This window comes from Dendrobates tinctorius, unplaced genomic scaffold (genome assembly GCF_039654945.1).
Source record: "Dendrobates tinctorius isolate UK_male_01 unplaced genomic scaffold, ASM3965494v1 ptg000165l, whole genome shotgun sequence".
Taxonomy (NCBI): Eukaryota; Metazoa; Chordata; class Amphibia; order Anura; family Dendrobatidae; genus Dendrobates; species Dendrobates tinctorius.
Window position 1 is genome coordinate 18,586,418 of NW_027361832.1, and position 19,605 is coordinate 18,606,022.

General features: G+C 42.2%; 2 protein-coding genes across 5 annotated transcripts in view; one reads left to right on the forward strand and one right to left on the reverse strand.

The window, feature by feature from the left end:
* RMDN1 (regulator of microtubule dynamics 1) overlaps positions 1-5,683 on the forward strand; it is a 40,575-nt gene extending 34,892 nt beyond the window's left edge. For all 3 annotated transcript variants that reach the window (XM_073550545.1, XM_073550544.1, XM_073550543.1), the window contains exons 6-10: positions 484-539; positions 718-805; positions 2,578-2,608; positions 2,829-2,962; positions 4,068-5,683. In XM_073550545.1, the coding sequence (XP_073406646.1) occupies positions 484-539; positions 718-805; positions 2,578-2,608; positions 2,829-2,962; positions 4,068-4,118 (360 nt within the window). In that variant the 3' untranslated portion in view covers positions 4,119-5,683. The remainder of the gene's footprint in view (positions 1-483; positions 540-717; positions 806-2,577; positions 2,609-2,828; positions 2,963-4,067) is intronic.
* A 6,938-nt stretch (positions 5,684-12,621) lies between these two features.
* Positions 12,622-19,605, reverse strand: part of WWP1 (WW domain containing E3 ubiquitin protein ligase 1) — a 110,185-nt gene continuing 103,201 nt past the window's right edge. For both annotated transcript variants that reach the window (XM_073550547.1, XM_073550546.1), the window contains exons 22-24: positions 19,495-19,591; positions 19,342-19,414; positions 12,622-13,625 (exon numbers count right to left, since the gene is read on the reverse strand). In XM_073550547.1, the coding sequence (XP_073406648.1) occupies positions 13,526-13,625; positions 19,342-19,414; positions 19,495-19,591 (270 nt within the window). In that variant the 3' untranslated portion in view covers positions 12,622-13,525. The remainder of the gene's footprint in view (positions 13,626-19,341; positions 19,415-19,494; positions 19,592-19,605) is intronic.

Sequence of the window (19,605 nt, forward strand, 5' to 3'; positions counted from 1 at the left end):
ATCTCCTGGTCCCCGCTCTCATGTAGTTTATTCCCCCTCCCTATTTTTAGTTAGTGCTTTTATATGATAGAGGTTTTCTGTTATGCCTGTTTTTGTGTCTTATATTTCTGTCCCATGCCTCATGGGGTGTGGGAGGGGACAGATCATGGTTTAACAGGATCATAGTAAGGCCGAAGACTCTGGCCTCTTTACTTTCAAGGTTAACCCCATGTCAGGGATAGTTAGGGTTCCAGGGATAGTTTGAGGTCCCCCCCCACTTCCTTAACGAAGACCGTTACAGCAAGACAATGCTACTTTATTTCATTGCTGCATGGAGTTTTTAATTTATTACCAATGGAGATGAAGTTTTTCAGGCTCAGGAGATACCTCTTCATGCTGGATCAATTACCTTTTTGGTGTCATTAGATAATGTTTTGTTATGATGATGGGCATACTCATGGTTATATTATCATTATATAATACTGACTCCAGCTTTTATTACAGAGAGCCATAGAGCTGAACCCAAGGGACGCCACCACTATTCATCTTATAGGCCTTTGGTACGTGGAAAAAAATATAGAATATCCCTCCTGTCTGACACAAGGATCCTGAAGATTGGGGGATTTGTAATTCCAGCCTTTTTTCCATCCTGTGATGAATGTGATTGGGGCAGGTATCGGCCAACACATTTCTGTCCCCAGATCTCATTTGCTGTATTAAAGTATTGGTTTCTTTCAGGTGCTACATGTTTGCAGACTTGCCGTGGTACCAGAAAAAAATAGCCGCAGCTTTATTTGCAGCTCCACCTTCTGTAACATACGATGAGGTAACAGTATATGCTTTATATACAGAGCATCCCGGGCATTCAACGCTCATGTACCCTCCTACTGCATTGCTGAAAACTAGTAGGAAGGTTATATTGACCATCCCCCTCACTTTTCCATTAAACGGGGTTGTCCTCCTTCAGAACACTTATAATAAGTTGCTGTAGTTATAAGAAAAAAATAAGCCTGTTTCTTACTTAGCTGGTTCTCCGCAATACGGCAGTCACAGTTAGCTCACAGAAGCACAATAATATCCATCATTTATTACCTATTGATTTAAAAACCACAATTTAGTGATCTAAACACTAAGTAAAAAAGCAATCCCAAGGTACCAGCTTGCTCCAGTCTCGCATACGTACACATCATGGGCAGCCGATAGCTAGAACATCATTCTCTTTATCATATGGTTTGCGTCCTTGGATCCCTATTGTATTTTATTGCCCCATATGTATGGGGGGGGGGTCGCACCTCTAATGGCTGCACATTCCTCTTAATCAGCTGTCGCCCAAAATTTGTAGTCATGTGAGATTAGTGCAGTTTTTTGTGTTTAGTTCACTAAATTGTGTTTTTGTAAATTAACATGTAATAAATGATGGATTTTAAAGGCATCATCTTTCTGACTGTAAATTTGAACCTTTTGTGTATTATGCAACTTTGTTCGGTGATTTATTTCTAAATATTGGAGTCACTCCATCAAAACAATAAGGAAATAAGGTTGGAACATAGAAACAACTAACCTCACGGTCAAGGACAGGGCTTACACTGGCTTTTTCCTGGATAACTTTATACTACTACTATAAAATTGCCACCATAACTACTACTACTGCCAGAGTGACCTGCTGTGGTCAGATACTAGGTCTGCAGAATAGAAGGTCTCCTCACTATGGCCGCTGTATTCAGCCCAAACTGTAGCGGCACATGGTGCTCAACCACAGCATGACTTCAAAGATACCTCCAGTTTTATCCACAAATGCGAGTGCTGATAAGCCACATGTCACAACCTACAGACCCAGTGTGAAGAATATGCCACCCTTATCATCACCGGCAGGATACATGGCCACTAAAGACGGCACTTCGGCTCTCCTGGGTATTTTAGGATGACACAATTGATGGCCTATCCTCAGGAAAGACCACCAATATCTGGTTATTGAGGGTCACACTCACATCTGTTTTAAAAGGAACCTTTCCCTGTTTACCGAGCACATTGATAGTTTTGTATTGGCAGTGCCCAGTGTACAGCTCCGTAATACCAGACACAGTCGCTTGCAGCGGTGTGGTACTATGTATGCTACAAAGTCTGGTAAAGAGACCGCTCTCGAGCCCTTCAGTCATACAGTATGAAAATATCACTGCAGAGGCATAGTCCAAGTGAAAAAAGATGTTTTAATAGAGCAGCAAAAAGTGTCTGCACAGGGTTCTGGCCAACCTTTCCATGGTAAGACCTTGTTTACGGCTGAGGCAGGAGGACAGACAGGTATACGTTGCAGCAAAACAATGGCCAGAACCCCATACAGACACTTTTTGCTGCACGTTTCACTTGGAATACGCCTGTGCCTTGCCACTTTCATGCTAAATCTAGTTTCCTCTACCGTTGAGTGCCCACCATATTCCTCTCCTCCAGTCATGTGTGTCCTGGTTATCCGCCTGCACCAGCAGATCTTTCTGTTTATACCGGATATTACACATTCTATATAATTCCTCTTCTCTGTTCTGCAGCTCCAGGATACATTCAGCATTGTGCTAACAGTTTGATCGTTTTCTTTATTTTTTTTAGGCTTTAATATATTTTGAGATGGCTGAAGAAGGTAAATGACCTTACAGCACTGATGTTTAGAATTTCATGGTGGGACTATGATTTATATGAAATTATAATTTCTGTGAAACCCTGTCCTATACCTCAGAGTAATTCTCACCCTCATTCTGGTCGATCACCTTAATTACGTATGAAATCTGTCCATCAGCCATGGATCCACACCGTACAGTTTATGTACCGAACATCTGAATGTTTCTTTTTATCTTCGGTAGTTGATCCAAATTTCTACAGTAAAAACCTCCTTTACTTGGGAAAGACGTATCTAAAGCTGAAGAACAACGAGACGGCCTTAATGTGGCTGCACAAAGCGAAGGACTACCCTGTACGAACAGAGGAGGATAAGGAGGTAACGGGAGCGCATCTCGTATATAACTCTCGTATATATCCCAGCTTCAGCTATGTCCAGGCATAACTTGCCCTGAATTGCAATAAGTTAAAACATTTTAGCATTTTTCACTTGTTTCTAAGCCCATCTGTATGACCATGATGCTATTGCTAGATCTGGTCGGACATTCTTGCATTCAGCTTCCATCATGGATACATTTTTACATTTGTAGGAGACTGATCTGTTCCTCTGGGAGTTTGGAGATCGTCTATTAGAGATTTGATTGAAGAGTTACATTATGAGAAGTTTGTAAACCATTATTAAAAGTGGTTTTCATCACCGGCGCTCCTCTTGTCCTTAGGCTCTCTGGCACTGCACGTAAATTGGAGATGATCTACACTAGCAGACACATCCCATGCGCAAGGAGCATAAATTCCCTAAGGTGATCTGAGAAACAATCAAATAACCTGTGTATCGTGAAATACGAAAATCTTTATTGATACAGTCTATAAAAACAGGCTTAAGTATCAATAAATGTTCGTATTTTACCATACACAGGTTATTTGATTATTTGTCAGATCACCTTAGGGAATTTATGCTCCTTATGTTTTTCTTTAGTGTCTCAATTGATTTTGGCGTGTTCCCCATTTAGGACCATGGTCCTTCTTTTAGTCCATATTTCTTGCTATGTATTGTACATATCATGCACAAGAATGAGGCTATGTGCCCACAGTAGCATTTTTAAACGCTCAGGAAACGGGTCTCCTTCCCAGAAAACGTGCGTTTTTTTCCGCGCATCTTTTGGACTATTGGAAATAGCCAAAAACGCGGACCTAAGCGGAAATTAATGAACATGCTGCGTTTTTTACCGCTAAGCGTTTCCTTAGCGGTAAAAAATGCATCCATTGGCACAAAAAGGCCAAAATGCATTAAAATGAATGGGATGCTTCTTTTAAGCGTTTTTGATGCGGTTTGACCCCGAAAAACACATCAAAAATGCTTAAAAAAAACCGCTACGTGGGCACACAGCCTGAAGCTGTTTTTGCTAAAAGATGACTTTTCTTTTCCTTAACCAAGACAACCCTTTAAGTCACCTTGATCATAACCTATTTTATTTTTTTTATAGGTGCATAAGGAAGCTACTGATATTTTGAAGTCATTGGGTGTAAAAGTCTAATTCTGCCTATGATGTAACAGATATAAATATTTTTTGTTCAACGTAATTTTTTTTTAAATTATATAATAAAGGAAAAATAGGATATTTACAATAATACCTCGACAAGTGTAACTCGGTGCTCCAGCCAAAAAAGAAAATAACCCATCATAGGAGCCTTACGTTCTAGGATTCCAAATTCTTTCAAATAGATGTATAAATGTATCCATATTCCCCCTCACAATCTTTTCATCTCCCCCTCTGGCCTGTCTCTCCTTCTGTACCACACCTCCGTGGATTCCTCGGCTGACCGGTCATCTCTTCTGGCGTTCTTCTGTGGATGTTTGACTTGTAGGAGACATCAGCGGCTCTGAGCAAGTTATCATCCCTACCGTGAGAAGACCCCGAAGGTCTCTTCTCACATGTAATAAAGTGCGGAGCGGCCAGAGAGGTAACTGCTGCAGCACAAACCGTGGGGAAGAAAAGTAAAAACCTGGAGCAGAAACTACAGCAGCAATGTGATGTATGGACAGCACACGTTTCTACCATCATCATTCCCCACAGGGCTTACCAAATCCTGTTCCTCTCTGGCAGGATGTCGAGTGGAATGTCAGAGGTCGGCCTAGGATGGACATGGGTTTTTTTTCTCTTCACCCTAAAGTTCTAGGCACAGAAAATTGTAGGGTAGGACAAGTCTTAAATGGCACTATGACTGAATTCTCACATTGTCTGATGAATTGGAAATCTGAAGCCCTTTGTCTACAATGTCACATGAAGCATAGCCAATACTCTCCATTGGCGATATCTAATAATGCATCCCTGCCCTATTCACTTCAGACACATCTTGTGATGGACAAAAGTGACTGTTTCTGGGGAAATAGCAGAACTATTTTTTATTTTCCTAGTTCTGAACAATTGAACATTACTGGATAACATAAGCGTAATCCATTCAAGACCCCATATAAAGTAAAAAAAAACAAACAACAATCTATCCTCGCTTCCCGCCACCCCAACTATGTCAGCACCACCGTTTCCGGACGGTGACATGACTTGTGTCACCTAGAGGCTGCAGCCAATCGGTGACCACTCTTTGGCTGCAGATCATCAATATTGTGTCAGGGCGGATGTCTGCTATGATGACAGTGAAGGCTGTAGCTGACAAATGGCCGCTCATTAGCTGCTGGCTTCTACTGACAAAACAAACTATCCATTACTATCCAGGGAAAGTGGCGCTGACATCGAAAGGTGGGAGACGAGGATAGCCTGTTAGTTTTTATTTTGAGGCTTGCATTGATTACGCTGGGGTTGTCGGGTAGTGCACCACCCCTGTAAGAGTCATCTCACAATGAGTCAGTAGGACTACATACTAGTTTTTTTTATACAGTCCTTACTCTGTAATGTGGACCAAACTACAAGTTCTGTCTAAGTAATACCAGTCACCAGATGAATAGAAAGCTGTACAGTTTTCAGGAAACTGTGCTATTTTTTTTTTTTCACCTACAAATATTTGCAACTACTCAGGATTCAGCCCTTGGTTTTACCAAAGGATTGAAATCACAGATTAAATGAAACTATGAGAAATAATGTAATCTGGTTTGTATGTTGTCTTCTTTAAATGATCAAAACGCAGGTCTACTGCCTTCCTATAGCAAAGGGGGGTATGCCATCACTGTGATTAGTGGGGACGTAACCTCTGCACCTTCACTGGTCCAGCACTGTGATACCTTCAGTCTTTCTTTGCACACAGACCAGTCAGGTAGTAGCTATGATGGACTGCAGTGTTGAAACAGAGCTGCAGCCCAGTCATTCACAGGTTTGGTGGGCTGCTAAATCTTGGCCCTTCCAAAGGAAGGAGTTGTAGGAACACTGTGTGCCTCTATGCCATCAACAACAGTGGGGATTTATTCAGCAAGCATTTATTGTTGCACTTTTCTCCCACATGTGTGCCATCTACTAAGCAATACCTAATAGATCATTTGGGTATGGATGTCAAGTTACAGGATTTCACCCTTTATATATCCTTTGTGTTTGTGAAGAATATTGGAGCTATAATTTCATGCTAGTCCACTATACATAGTCAGCTATGTGGCATGAGATTACAAAACCAACCCTTGAGTGTGCAACTAGCAGCAGCAGGGGGACACCAAGCCTCAAAGGCTGTCAGTGACAGATCTCACACCTTGAGCAGATCAGAGCAGAATAAAGGCTTGCTTGCAAGATAGTCATGCCGAGGCTGCCAAAGAACATTCTAGAAACATGATTCCATAAGGCGTTATGGAAATACTATACATCCTAGCTGTACATCGTGTATATTTCCGAGATCTCCAGAACATGACGAACAGCCACCTGGGTCTCGACCTGTTCTAGCACCCAGGGGTAAGGAGATACATAGAACATCTAGTAGAAGCCAGGTAGCGTAGCTTGTTTGGTCCCCACGCGTAGCAGGGGCACGGCTGGATCCAATGGCACCAGAACTGCCGTCCAGAAAGGAATAAAGATCTTTCATAGGTTTTAGCTGCAGAGGCAAGGGGAGGGGATATAGGATCAGCCCAGCTGGCAGGAGGGGAGTGATCCAAAGGGGACTAAATACTTTGTTCCACACTGTTTCTGTCAATTATTGCCAGATCATTACAGTGTCTTGCAAAAGTATTCGGCCTCCTTGAACTTTTCAACCTTTTCCCACATATCATGCATCAAACAAAGATACCAAATGTACATTTTTGGTGAAGAATCAACAACAAGTGGGACACAATTGTGAAGTTGAATGAAATTTTGTTTATTAAATTTTTGTGGAAATTCAAAAACAAACGTGGAGCGTGCAATATTATTCGGCCCCTTTAACTCAGTACTTTGTTCCGCCACCTTTTGCTGCGATTACAGCTGCAAGTCGCTTGGGGTATGTCTCTATCAGTTTTGTACTTCGAGAGACTGAAATTCTTGCCCATTCTTCCTTGGCAAACAGCTCGAGCTCAGTGAGGTTTGATGGAGATCGTTTGTGAACAGCAGTTTTAAGCTCTTTCCACAGATTCTCGATTGGATTCAGGTCTGGACTTTGACTTGGCCATTCTAACACCTGGATATGTTTATTTGTGAACCATTCCATTGCAGATTTTGCTTTATGTTTGGGATCATTGTCTTGTTGGAAAACAAATCTCCGTCCCAGTCTCAAGTCTTTTGCAGACTCCAGCAGGTTTTCTTCAAGAATGGTCCTGTATTTGGCTCCATCCATCTTCACATCAATTTTAACCATCTTTCCTGTCCCATCTGAAGAAAAGCAGGCCCAAACCATGATGCTGCCACCACCATGTTTGACAGTGGGGATGGTGTGTTCAGGGTGATAAGCTGTGTTGCCTTTACGCCAAACATATTGTTTGGCATTGTTGCCAAAAAGTTTGATTTCATCTGACCAGAGCATCTTCTTCCACATGTTTGTTGTTTAAAGTTTGCAACAAGCCACCTGGGAGACACACCACTTTTTATGGATATCTTTGAGAAAAGGCTTTCTTCTTGCCGCGCTTCCATAAAAGCCAGATTTGTGCAGTGTATGACTGATTGTTGTCCTACGGCCAGACTGTCCCACCTCAGCTGTAGATCTCTGCAGTTCATCCAGAGTGATCATGGGCCTCTAGGCTGCATCTCTGATCAGTTTTCTCCATGTTTGAGATGAAAGTTTAGAGGGACGGCTGGGTCTTGGTAGATTTGCAGTGGTATGATACTCCTTCCATTTCAATATGATCACTTGCACAGAGCACCTTGGGATGTTTAAAGTTTTGGAAATCATTTTGTATCCAAATCCGGCTTTAAACTTATCCACAACAGTATCACGGACCTGCCTGTTGTGTTCCTTGGTCTTCATGATGCTCTCTGTGCTTCAGACAGAACCCTGAGACTATCACAGAGCAGGTGCATTTATACGGAGACTTGATTACACAGGTGGATTATATTTATCATCATTAGTCATTTAGGACAACAATGGATCATTCAGAGATCCACAATGAACTTCTGCAGTGAGTTTGCTGCACTGAAAGTTAAGGGGCCGAATAATATTGCACGCCACACGTTTCAGTTTTTGAATCTCCACAAAAGTTTAAAATAACCAATAAGTTTCGTTCAACTTCACAATTGTGTCCTGCTTATTGTTGATTCTTCACCAAAAATTTACATTTGGTATCTTTATGCTTGAAGCATGATATGTGGGAAAAGGTTGAAAAGTTCCAGGGGGCCGAATACTTTCGCACGGCACTGTATATAAAGCTGCCAGAGCTGATGCCTGTACCTTAAGAGTACTGGTAGATAGAGCTAGAACAAAGACTTTCTGGTGGAATTCCAAATTGGCTTTGACTGGTATTCCATCCTCTACATTTGCCACTGAACTAATCAGAAGTTTTCTCCAGTGTATGCCATACATTTTCGTCATTACGGCTTTCCTACTTTGCATGATCAAGTTGGGTGGGAATCCTCTATCTTCTAAAGCTGCCTATCAAATTCCATGCTGTTTTTAAGTTGTGCAGGATGCAGAATTGGACCTTGAAACAGGAGTTCTGGGATCTCTGGCAAGACCCTTGGATAAGTAACTGACATCCATGAAAACCAAGACCTCTTGGGCTAAAACGGAGCTATCAGGATTTGATCCTTCGCTGTTCTTCAGAATTGCCGGGATTAACATCACGGGCAGAAAGGCATAAGCAAAACTGAAATCCCATTTGAGCAGGAAGGCATCCACCGCTTGTAGGTATCCTCTGGGAACCAGCCAACAGAATTTTGCCACCTGCCTGTTTGCAAACAGATCAGAGTCCAGAAGAAATTGAACACTGTGATTCAGAGCCCACTCCCCCACTCATTTTAGCTGGGTGCAGCTCAAAAAGTCTGCTCTACAATTCTCTTCCCCTTTATGTGCAGTGCTGTTAAGAGTGAGAGGCTAGTCTCCATTATCTGAAAGTCAAGGAGGGAATGAGGTCCAGATCTCTTATGATTTATGTAAACTACGGTTACCTTATTGTTGGACAAGATCCTCACGTGGTGACCATGTATGGATGAAAGGCGCTTTTTTTTTTTCTTAGCAAAATCCTGATGACAGGTGTGCTTTAAGTAAACTACAGGCATGTTCAGGTTGACACCGTTGAAATGATACCTGGGTTGAAGAAATCAGTCTTGTAGTTGTTTAATCTTTGTTTTCAGTTAATGAGATTCTCGTTCTTCAGGGCGGATCTTTATTTGGTGCTCTCTGGCCTCATCTTCATTATTGTGGCTTCAGTGACCTGCCCCCTATTTTAAACATTGCAGATATCATTTTAATCAGTGTAACAGCGCCAACCTGACAGTATCTGTAGTTTACTTAAAGCGAACGTGTCATCGGGATTTTGCTAAGTACTGTTTTACTGCCACAAGCTCCTTTTAGGTTGGAGGATCCTGACTTCTCTTCCCTCATCCACCAACCTTGGAGTGCTTGCTCCTGTAATAATGACCTGTATTATCAGATTTGTCCCTGGACAGATTTTTTTTTTTTTTGTCTCCAACCACCAGACGAGAGAGAGAGTGGTTGATGAGTGGGTTTCACTTCCAACTGTCCCCTTTAATACACACTTGATTAACTGTCCCATTGCAACACTCAGGTGTGTATTTGAACCCATGACACTGATGGAATGCAGGAGGTTAGAGTTTCTAACAACATTGCCTTTCTTAGAGTTGTAGCTGGATTGTTTATTCATTTTGACACATGGCAGGGCACCTTCTCTGGGACAAAGTCTCTGATTCACAGAGTTCAGGACAAAGCCCAGGAAGATCTGCACTATTTTGGGTTCTAAGGGTCCCTTTACACATAGCGACGCTCCAGCGATCCCGACAATGATACGACCTGTAAGGATCGCTGGTGTGTCGCTACAAGGTCGCTAGTAAGTTGTCAAACAGTCAGATCTACTCAACGACGCAGTAACGATACAGTGATCCGTATAACGACCTCAGCAGTCGTTGGGACCTTGTCACACAGCAGCTATTCTGATGACTCAGACCTCGATAGGCGCGAGTTCTGAGTTGCCAACGAGGTCGCTCGTCGTTCTTATGGTGTTAAACACAGCGATGCATGCTGGCTAGCACCAACAATCAAAAAGTGGCCTATGACATTCGAGCACGATCAGCGATATCACGGGGGGGGGGGGGCAGTCACCACTATGTGTCAAACATAGCGAGATTGCTGGCGGGGTCGCTGTTGCGTCACAAAATGTGACGTTTCAGCGATCTCGCTATGTGTGAAGTACCCCTAACTCTGATTTTTTTAAATTGAGCAGCCGGAGCTAATACTGTCAAGGCAGCCCTGGACTCCACCAGCTGGGTTCTGCAGTGCTCGACTGACTGCCTCAACAAAATAAATTGTGGGCCAAAGTATCATCAATGCCTTTTTCTCCCGTAGATGATCTGTCATCTCTGCTACAATCTTTGTAAAAACTTGAAAGGCCATTGACAGCCGGAAGTTAAAGTCCTAAAACGGAAAGTGACAGATTTCTAATTTTATACTGAGAGCAACCCTTAGGAACCTTTGGTGTTCCACGTGACTTTCGATGTCATAGTATGTATCCTTCAAATCCAAAACTACCATATAGCAGCTTGGAAATAGAAGTTTTATGGCTTATCTTAGACTCCATATTGAATGCTCTGACCTTCTGCAATTTGCTCAGCCTCTTCAGTTTATTGTTGTCCTGAAAAGTCGCATCAGGTTTTTTTTTTTTTTTTTTTTTTTTTACACTAAGAGGGGATGGGTTAGAACTAGAGTTGAGCGACTTTGTTCGGATCGGGTTTCGTGAAACCCGAATTAAACAAAATTTGAGTCGGATGAAACTGGTCCGACTAGGGCAAAAAAAGTCGGAGTTTCGTCCGAAACACAACCCCAATGCAAGTCAATGGGGAAATAAAAGTCGGCATTGAGTGGATGAATGTGGCCAAACAGATCTTTTCCATGACGGAATGTAACAGATTTTGACTGAAAGTCCTCTGGCCGGCATTTCACCCATAATGCGATATGGTCCGCATTAGAAAGAGCTGCAGACCCGGCCACCAACCGCACGGAGTCTGCTGAAGCACCCTTTGCATCATAAGGATAGTGGATAATATATTTTTCCTCACTATTATTTAGTTGACCTTCCCACCGGTCCAGCGAAACCATCAGGCATCTGTTTGTGCAGGTTGCTGAAATAGCTGGCTTAAAAGGAACCTTCTGAAGATTCCCAAGCTTTCCTCAGGAAACTTTGCCTGCTTATTGTTAAATGGTGCAAAGAACAGTTGCTAAATACCTGCCTTTTCTGCCCAGCGCCAATCTGCTGGTCTCTGCAGCTTCTGCCAACGTCTCACCGACAGAGCAGCTTCTTCTCATCCACACTGCTCTGTTGACAGGGCATCACTGCTGATGTAATACCCATTGACAGCCGGCGCCCCACGGCCTTAATTTGTGAGTTGATGTTGTTATATATTAGGGTAAATAGTATTCAAAAAGTTGTATGTGCAGTTGTGGAAACCAAATAAACAAGCAATTCGAGTTTTTTTTTTTTTTCCACTATTTTTTTCTTTAATTTTACCCGATTGGTAATCAACTGTATTAATTTTTGATAGATCGGCGTTCTATGGACATGGCGATAGCATGTGTGTTTTTCTTTTATATAGGGGCATAAAGTGTTTTTAAAACTTTTTTTGTATTTTTTAATTTCTTTTAGGGGACTTGTACATAGTGCACGCAATCAGACAATCTGAGGTTCAACAGTACTTCAGGATTGCTGTGCACAGCACAAATCATGGTCATTCACATGCGTTCATAGGAGTACAGCCATGACAGACAGGCGGTCTTTAGCAGGCCCCTCAGCTGTCATGGCATCTCATTGGCACACTGCAGGGGTACCAATGGACAGCTAAAACAGCGAGACGCTGTCAGATTGACATCCGGAAGTGGTGGGACGCGCAACTCGTGGCTGTTAGAGACAGAGGACTGCTGAAGCGGAGCCATCATATGCCAGGAGTGGTGTGGGCTCAGCTACTGAGCCCGCTCCAATCTTTCGATAAGTGTCATACATGTACATCCTTCAGCTTTTATGCACCTTGTGGTATGAATAATGATGAATTTGTTGGGCACACTAGGCCACAGTTGATGGATCTGGTTGGGCTTGGCACGAAATTTGTGTGTAACTTTCAGCTGAGCAAAAATGTTTCAATATTTCAAGAAGGTTTAGGAGACAATTATGGCAAAAAAATCCTAGAAAAATTGGGCCCTTTCTTCTATTCCAAAGCTACGTGGTTTTGGTATTGGACTAGTGCCTTCATGATGCCATCAATCTGAGCTTTTCACATCCTTTTTCACAGAGTTGTGCCTGACATTTACACATTTCTACTAGGTGAACATATATCTTCCACTGCCCATCCCAGCGATCTCTGCACATGCAGCGCTGTTCTCCTATATTACAACTTGACTATCCATGCCATTTTTTATAGAAGTCAGTTTGCACATTGTGTTTCTCCTACGATGCTACAAAGACCACAGAACACAAAATGAGGTTAAAAAATTTTTATTCAACTTCTTCTGAAAGGTTTGCATTGTCCTTTCAAAATTCATCCAAGACGTGTTTATTTTTTCTGTCTTGTACCTAAAAATCTTGCTCGTGGCATTGCACGCCACTTGTTCACTCGCTAACACTTTCAACGCAAGGGTGGAAATCACAACTCGTTGCGGAACATCATAACTGGCACCCCTTCATATTAAATGTTAAGAATCGTGATAAAACTAATTTTGCGCGGCTCCACTCTCGGCCTTGGCTACTTTTTGCTCCATTCAAAAAAAAATAAAAATAAAATATCGGCTATCACACTGAAATAAATGAAGGACAGAACTGTGCGGATTCTGCCATCTTATAAAGCCAGCAGCAGGTTTTTTTTCTCTTGTACATTTTACTCAAAAGAAATTTTTTGTAACTTTTTTTTTTTGGCATTAGCTTTCAACAGCTTCGTTGGCAGCCATGCAGGTAACATCTGTGGAAAAGATGTCGTATGTGAACAGCCACTGTTTGCAGGTTTTACTGTACTGAATAAAGCAAGTCCAGGCCTCATCAAATGGCTGTGATTTCTTATAGACCGAGAACCCTATAAAACTAGAGTTCTCGGGACGTACACGTAGATATATAAATTTTAAAATAAAGTTTTTCAGTCAGCATTTAAAATTAAAGGTTATTTTTTTCTATTCAGTCATTTTGGAGGAAAAAAAATAAATAAAAATAGAAAAGGCTAAAGTGTTTTGCATATCTATGTGGAAGAACAGAAATCTCTACGCATTAGTATCAGAAAGATCACTGTACAGACTACACAGCTTATATACAATTAAGAGTGTGCAATATTACTTGGCTGGGCAGAAAATAGATGTCCATAACTACTCAGTGCCCCGTCCTCGCAGCAGCTGCTGCTCATTCTTGGCCAAAGCCTTCTGTTTCTTCAATGGCAAAAAGCAGCTTTTCTTTTAACTGTTCGTAGCTTTTATATGGTGGCAAATCCAGACGATTGAAGCTGTAAAGGAAAGGGAAGAAAACTTGCTGTAACGACCATAGTTATCGTATACACGACTTATGTATATCTGAATGATGTCCGTCAATGTGTTCTGCAAAGGTTACGATCACGTTAGAAGGAAAGAATAATGCGGCATCAAAACGGCAGAAACCTTAACCTTGACGGACCCCATCAGAGATGAAGACGGGTCCACAGCACCACTGCTGAAAGGGGTGATCCACTGCTGAATATCACCTCCTTAAATAATTAGTGCCCTACAGAATGTAACAATAAGGCCGGGATCACACATGCGAGAAACTCGGAAGAGTCTCGAATCTTAATACTCAGCACTGCCTCCGGCACTCGGGAGCGGAGTGTGCGGCTGCATAGCAATACATGCAGCCGCACGCTCCCGAGTGCCGGCGGCAGTGCCAGGTATTAGGGTATGTGCACACGTAGTTTTTTGGGTGTGCGGATTTTGGAGACAAAACCGCAGGTAAATCCGCTTATCTGCGGTTTTACCCCTCATAATGGATGAGGTGTAAAACTGCAGCGTTTCTGCACCAAACAATTGACATGCTGCGGATTGAAAACCGCAGCAAAACCGCGTGGAAAAATCCGCAGCATGTGCACTGCGTTTTTTTTTTTCCCATTGAAAATAAAAGGTACTGTACAACGCAGCAGAATCTGCTGCGTTTCTGCAGAGCCAAAACCGCTGCTGATTTCACTACGTGTGCACATACCCTTATGATGCGAGACTTGTCCGAGTTTCTCGCATGTGTGATCCCGACCTAATGGATACTCCCTCCCACAGAGGCAGCATTCCAGCGACGTCAGCACAACTATTTCTGGTGAGTGATGCAAAGTTGTTTCATACAAATACTGCAGCCAATCAGCAAATGCCCACGCAAACAAAATCGTAATAGCTGCAGCTGGTCAGCTTCTGCTGATTGGCTGCAGCAGTCACGTAACGCAACAACGCCACCTCTTTTATCAGGAACAGCAGTGCTTTCATCTCTGCAACCGCTTTGCTGCGGGAAGGAAGTATCAATTATTTTAACACTACTGGACCACCAATTTAAAAAGCCATAATGCAGATACTGTATGAACAATGCGTTGGTTGACAACTTTTTTTAACCAATTTTTTCATTATTATATCAAACAATCCTATTAAAACCTTAATATCCATCTCAAACTAAGGTATAGAGAATCCCTTAAGTTGGCCATAAACACACGCTATCTGTAAACCGACTCCTCCTTAGGAATAGGGGATTCAAAAGATGGGGTATCTGAACTTAACCCTTTCCTCTACAACATCATCTGTCAGGGAAGTTTTGGCCCAATAAGGCCGATACAGGAGAGTTTTACCGGCTTAGGCTGGTTTCACATTAGCGCTTTTTAAGCGCACGCACGGCCGGGGGTAGCTCCGCCCCCGAGCCGGCTCTCTGCCCGGCGTGCCCGCCCCTTGCCTGTAGCGCCGCCTCCTAGCGGACAGCGGCGCCTGCGATCGGCGCACCCTATCTTTAGCATAGGGTGCGCAGATCGTGCGCAGGCCGTGCGCTAGTTGCGCTTTGACCTGCACTGCGCACTTTTGACGGTGAAAGAAAGAAATAAATAGTTGACGGGGTTCAGAATATGTGTCATTGATCTGCAAACTTTATAAGCTGTAAAACTACAATCTCCGGTGTAAAGTCACAGTCTGCAGTGTACTGGACTTATTAGGACCATCAGTTGCAGACCACTATCACATAGCACCTTACCCACAGGTATGCATGTAGGAGACTCAAATTACAGTAAGTGGAAAAAGGGAACTAGAACAAAGCTGCAGAAACGTGTCATTACCCAACACGATCTGCTGTATTTGTGTCTATGCAGCAGACCTAGGAAGGCTGGAAAAGTTATACTAGAAAAAAAACAAACAAAACTGCTGCCCTGTGGAAGACAGCCGAGATGTGGAAGAGGGATTCATTTCTAACGCCTTCCTGATGCAGCCAATTTCTGTTTTATCCTCCCCTTCTTCCAAAAGCTGTAAGTTTTTTATATTTCTGTCTTCTGTCTACATAGCCATATGAGAGCTTGTTTGAGGGCAGAGTTGAGACTTTTAAATGACTCCATTTATTTTATGAGAGTCAGTGATAAGCGGTCATGCAGGAGCGCTTAGGAAGCAACCCAGGGGCAGACAAGGATGTCAGGTCTCCACCGCAGCTCCAGCCGAAAACCTCCAATGGAGGATAGGAGCAATGAGAAATTGGAAACCGTCTTAGGAGCGTAATGCCACCTTAAAGATTCCTCCCACCTTATTGATTCCCTTCAAAGAATACCACCTATTCCTAATTGCCTTCTTGTCACAATGGATGTTCAAGTACTCTATACGAATATATCTCATGATCTAGGCATAGAGGCTGTAGACCAATTCCTTTCCAATGATGCATTATTGCCCCCTCTTCAAAGGGAATTTCTAAAAAATGCTATTTGTTTTGTGCTTAATAATAATGTATTTTCTTTTGAACATTCCTTCTCTCGCCAGGTCAAGGGCTGCGCGATGGGGACGAGATTTGCCCCCAGTTATGCAAATGTCTTCATGGGGGCATTTGAATCTCTCTTCATCGCGCAGTCCGACCTGCCATTGGGCAAAATAGCCTTTTATAGACGCTTTCTAGATGATCTGTTCATCATCTGGACTGGCACAGAGGAGGAAGCTCTTGAATTCATGCGCAATCTAAATTTGAATGCCTGGGACCTTCCGCTTCTCAGCTAATACCTCCACTACGTCCATCCAATTCCTGGACCTGTTGGTACATGTTGATAAATTGGGACGGTTTTTCACCACCACACAATTTAAGGAAGTAGATGTGAACAGCTACGTTAGTTTCAGCAGTGGTCATCTACCCAAGTGGATTCAGAACATTCCATACGGGCAATATTGGCGTATACAAAAACATTGTACAGAGGATACTGACTTCATTGAGGAGGCAAAAGTTTTGAAACAGCGGTTTCAGCAGAATGGGTACCCTAAAAAATTGGTCCAAGATGCATTCCTGAGAGCCAAAACTTTCACCCAGAAAGACTGTATAAGCAAGATTATGAGTAATAAAACCGCTTGTTCTTCTGGTACGGAGCTAGGTAGATGGAGTTTCGTTACCACTTTCAACCAATCCTATGGGTTGATTAAGAAGCTCCTTACCAAGTACTGGTTCATCCTGAAAGGGGACCCAGTTCTGACCAAGCATATTCCCCCCGACCTAGAACAGTATTCCGCAGAAACCGCACGTTACGGAACCTCGTTGCACCAAGCAACACCACCTTGAGTTCAGGCTCCCTATCCTCTCTCCCAATTTCTCTGAACCCTTGTTGCTATGCATGTAGAGCCCCTAAATATCTCTGCTGCACCTCCATTTTAAATGGGGTACATGAATTTAAATCCAACACTACAGGTACCTCATATAAAATCAATTTTCATGTTAACTGTCAATCCATTTTTGTGGTATACTTGATTGAATGTGGTTGCGGCCTACAGTACGTAGGTCGAACCATACAAACGATGCATGCTAGATTGAACAAGCATCGACAGAACATCCGAAATGGCTTTCTCCTGCACAGCCATTCTAAAAATTTTTTAACTGTGCATCAAAAAAATCCAAAAACTTTGAAACTAACGATTATTGACCACATACCTGATACCGTGGCTGATCGCTTCAACAGTTTAATCAATAGAGAAAGCTTTTGGATGTTCAAGCTTGGCACACTTGACCCTGAAGGAGTCTGAATTTAACTATAGATAAAGTGACCAGATAACTTTATTTGCCTTTTTATCATCAATGCATTTTACCTACATGCTATTGCTTACATGCTTTTATTATTAATATGGATTCTCGCTTTTTTATTGGTCTTTTTACTGGTCTACTAACCTGTTAATAAATTTTATTCATTTTTATATTATTTTATTGCTCCTTTTTGCACGTTTTATACATTTAAAACTTGTTTACCTCATGCGGTTTTCTCTCACGTTTTATATAGGTTATTATTTATTTTTTTCTTATAATATATGATGTAATTTTGTCATAACATGTGACTGTTTTGACTGTTGTGATTGGCTGCTTCCCATTTAAATACCCCATCCCCTATGTCATTAATAAACTTCCACCTGATGAAGACGGATCCTCCGTCGAAACGTGTTGTGGTTTAACCCCATCTCTTGTCTGAGTCTCTTCCTTGCGCTCCTAAGACAGTTTCCAATTTCTCATTCCATTTATTTTGACATTTGACGAAATTGTGAAAAAAAAAACCCCGGCAATTCTTAATACAGCAATGACCTCACAATATGATTCTCCTCATCAGTACGATTACGGCAATTGAAATTTTGCGAGACCTGTATGGGTTTACTTTTTGCTGGGCGAGACCACGTTTTTATTCATACCATTTTGGGACTGATGACATTTGGGTCGTTTTTTTACAGCATTTTCCATGGCATTGCAGAGACCAAAAAACCCCAAATTTTTCATTTTTGAATCTTTTTCTGTTTACGGTGTTTATGAAGCAGGTTAATTTTGATAGATCAAACTTTTCTGAACGTAGTGATACCACGTGTGTATTTTTTATTTTCGCTCAACCCACAGTTGTTAGGCAGGTCCTGGCTATAACACATAGCCGTTACCTGCCGGATATGGGGCGAGCTCACCCAGTTAACCTGCTTCGTACACAACGTTACAGACTTGCACCGTACATGTAAGGTTGATGTTGGTAACTGGGTTAAAAACAAAAAACATCACCAAATATAAATTATTTCTCTAACTGAAGATGCTTTTACAGAAGGAAAAAAAAAAATGCCGAGTTCATATACCCAAAGCTCCCATCTGCTCAGATCCAAAGCTGCAATGGCTGGCAAAGGTGCTTTTAATTAATATATTATAAAAATCGAGTAATTAAAGAGTAACTGAACTTTTTTATATTTAATTATTAATCAGTCTTCACCAAGTTATGAATCTTTATATTACCTTATTTCACTTCCTTGCTAAAAAGAGTTGCATTAACGGCTTTGTTTAAGGTCTTTGAGAAGCTGCTTTGAACTGCAGCTCTAGCAAGAATCCATACTCACACACCATTTATAAACTCTCTCCCATGCTCAGAGTGTGTATGTAAATGGTGTTTGAGCAGTAATAAATATGCCAAGTATGGATACGGGTTATCAATGTTAAAGTCTCGAGAGCATTGTTTAAAAGGAACTGGTTAGGTCGGATAATGCTAAGCAACCTACAGGTTAATTGCGTTACGAAGGTGCCCGACTGCTCTACTGAAAGTACGGCTCCTGGGAAAAAAAAAAACAAAAAAAAAAACCTTTATCCCTGCCGGATGTCGGCAGCTTTCAGTCATACAGGTGTACTGAAGCGGCTACAGTCACCACTCACAGCACTCTGAACAGTGACTAAGTACAACCCAGCACTTTGACTGACAGCTAGCTCTGTACAGATGTACTGCTGAGCCGGCTGTCAATCAGTAACGGGGAGTACTTATAGCTTCAGCTCACACTATAGCCGATCCAGAGTGCCTGTATGAATGAAAGCCGGCGGCTCTTGGCAGGAATAAAGTTTATTTTCTCCTAAGTGCCGCACTTTCTGTGAAGCGGCCGGGCAACATCATAACGCTATTATCCTGCAGATTAACCTTATATCTGCAGGGCAATAGCACCATCCAACCTGACGGGTTCCTTTTATAAGTTTTCTGCAAAATTCAAGCTTACCATGTATGACTTCTTGGCAGCCATGTTTCTTTCCCGACTTTTTCAATGCAGAACTTCTGCGGACCGTTACTTCCTGCAGTGATAATAACATATCAAGGTTTCCTTTCTGAATAAAGTATTTACTGTGCTTTCACCTGCCGATCTAACACATACCCATCAACTCAGCAAATCCACCGAGAGGTAATCTACAGGTGCCGGTGACAAACTGCAGCAACCGCAAGCGGACCTCATTGTCCATCTCCTTCACAAACTGAAAGATGGAAA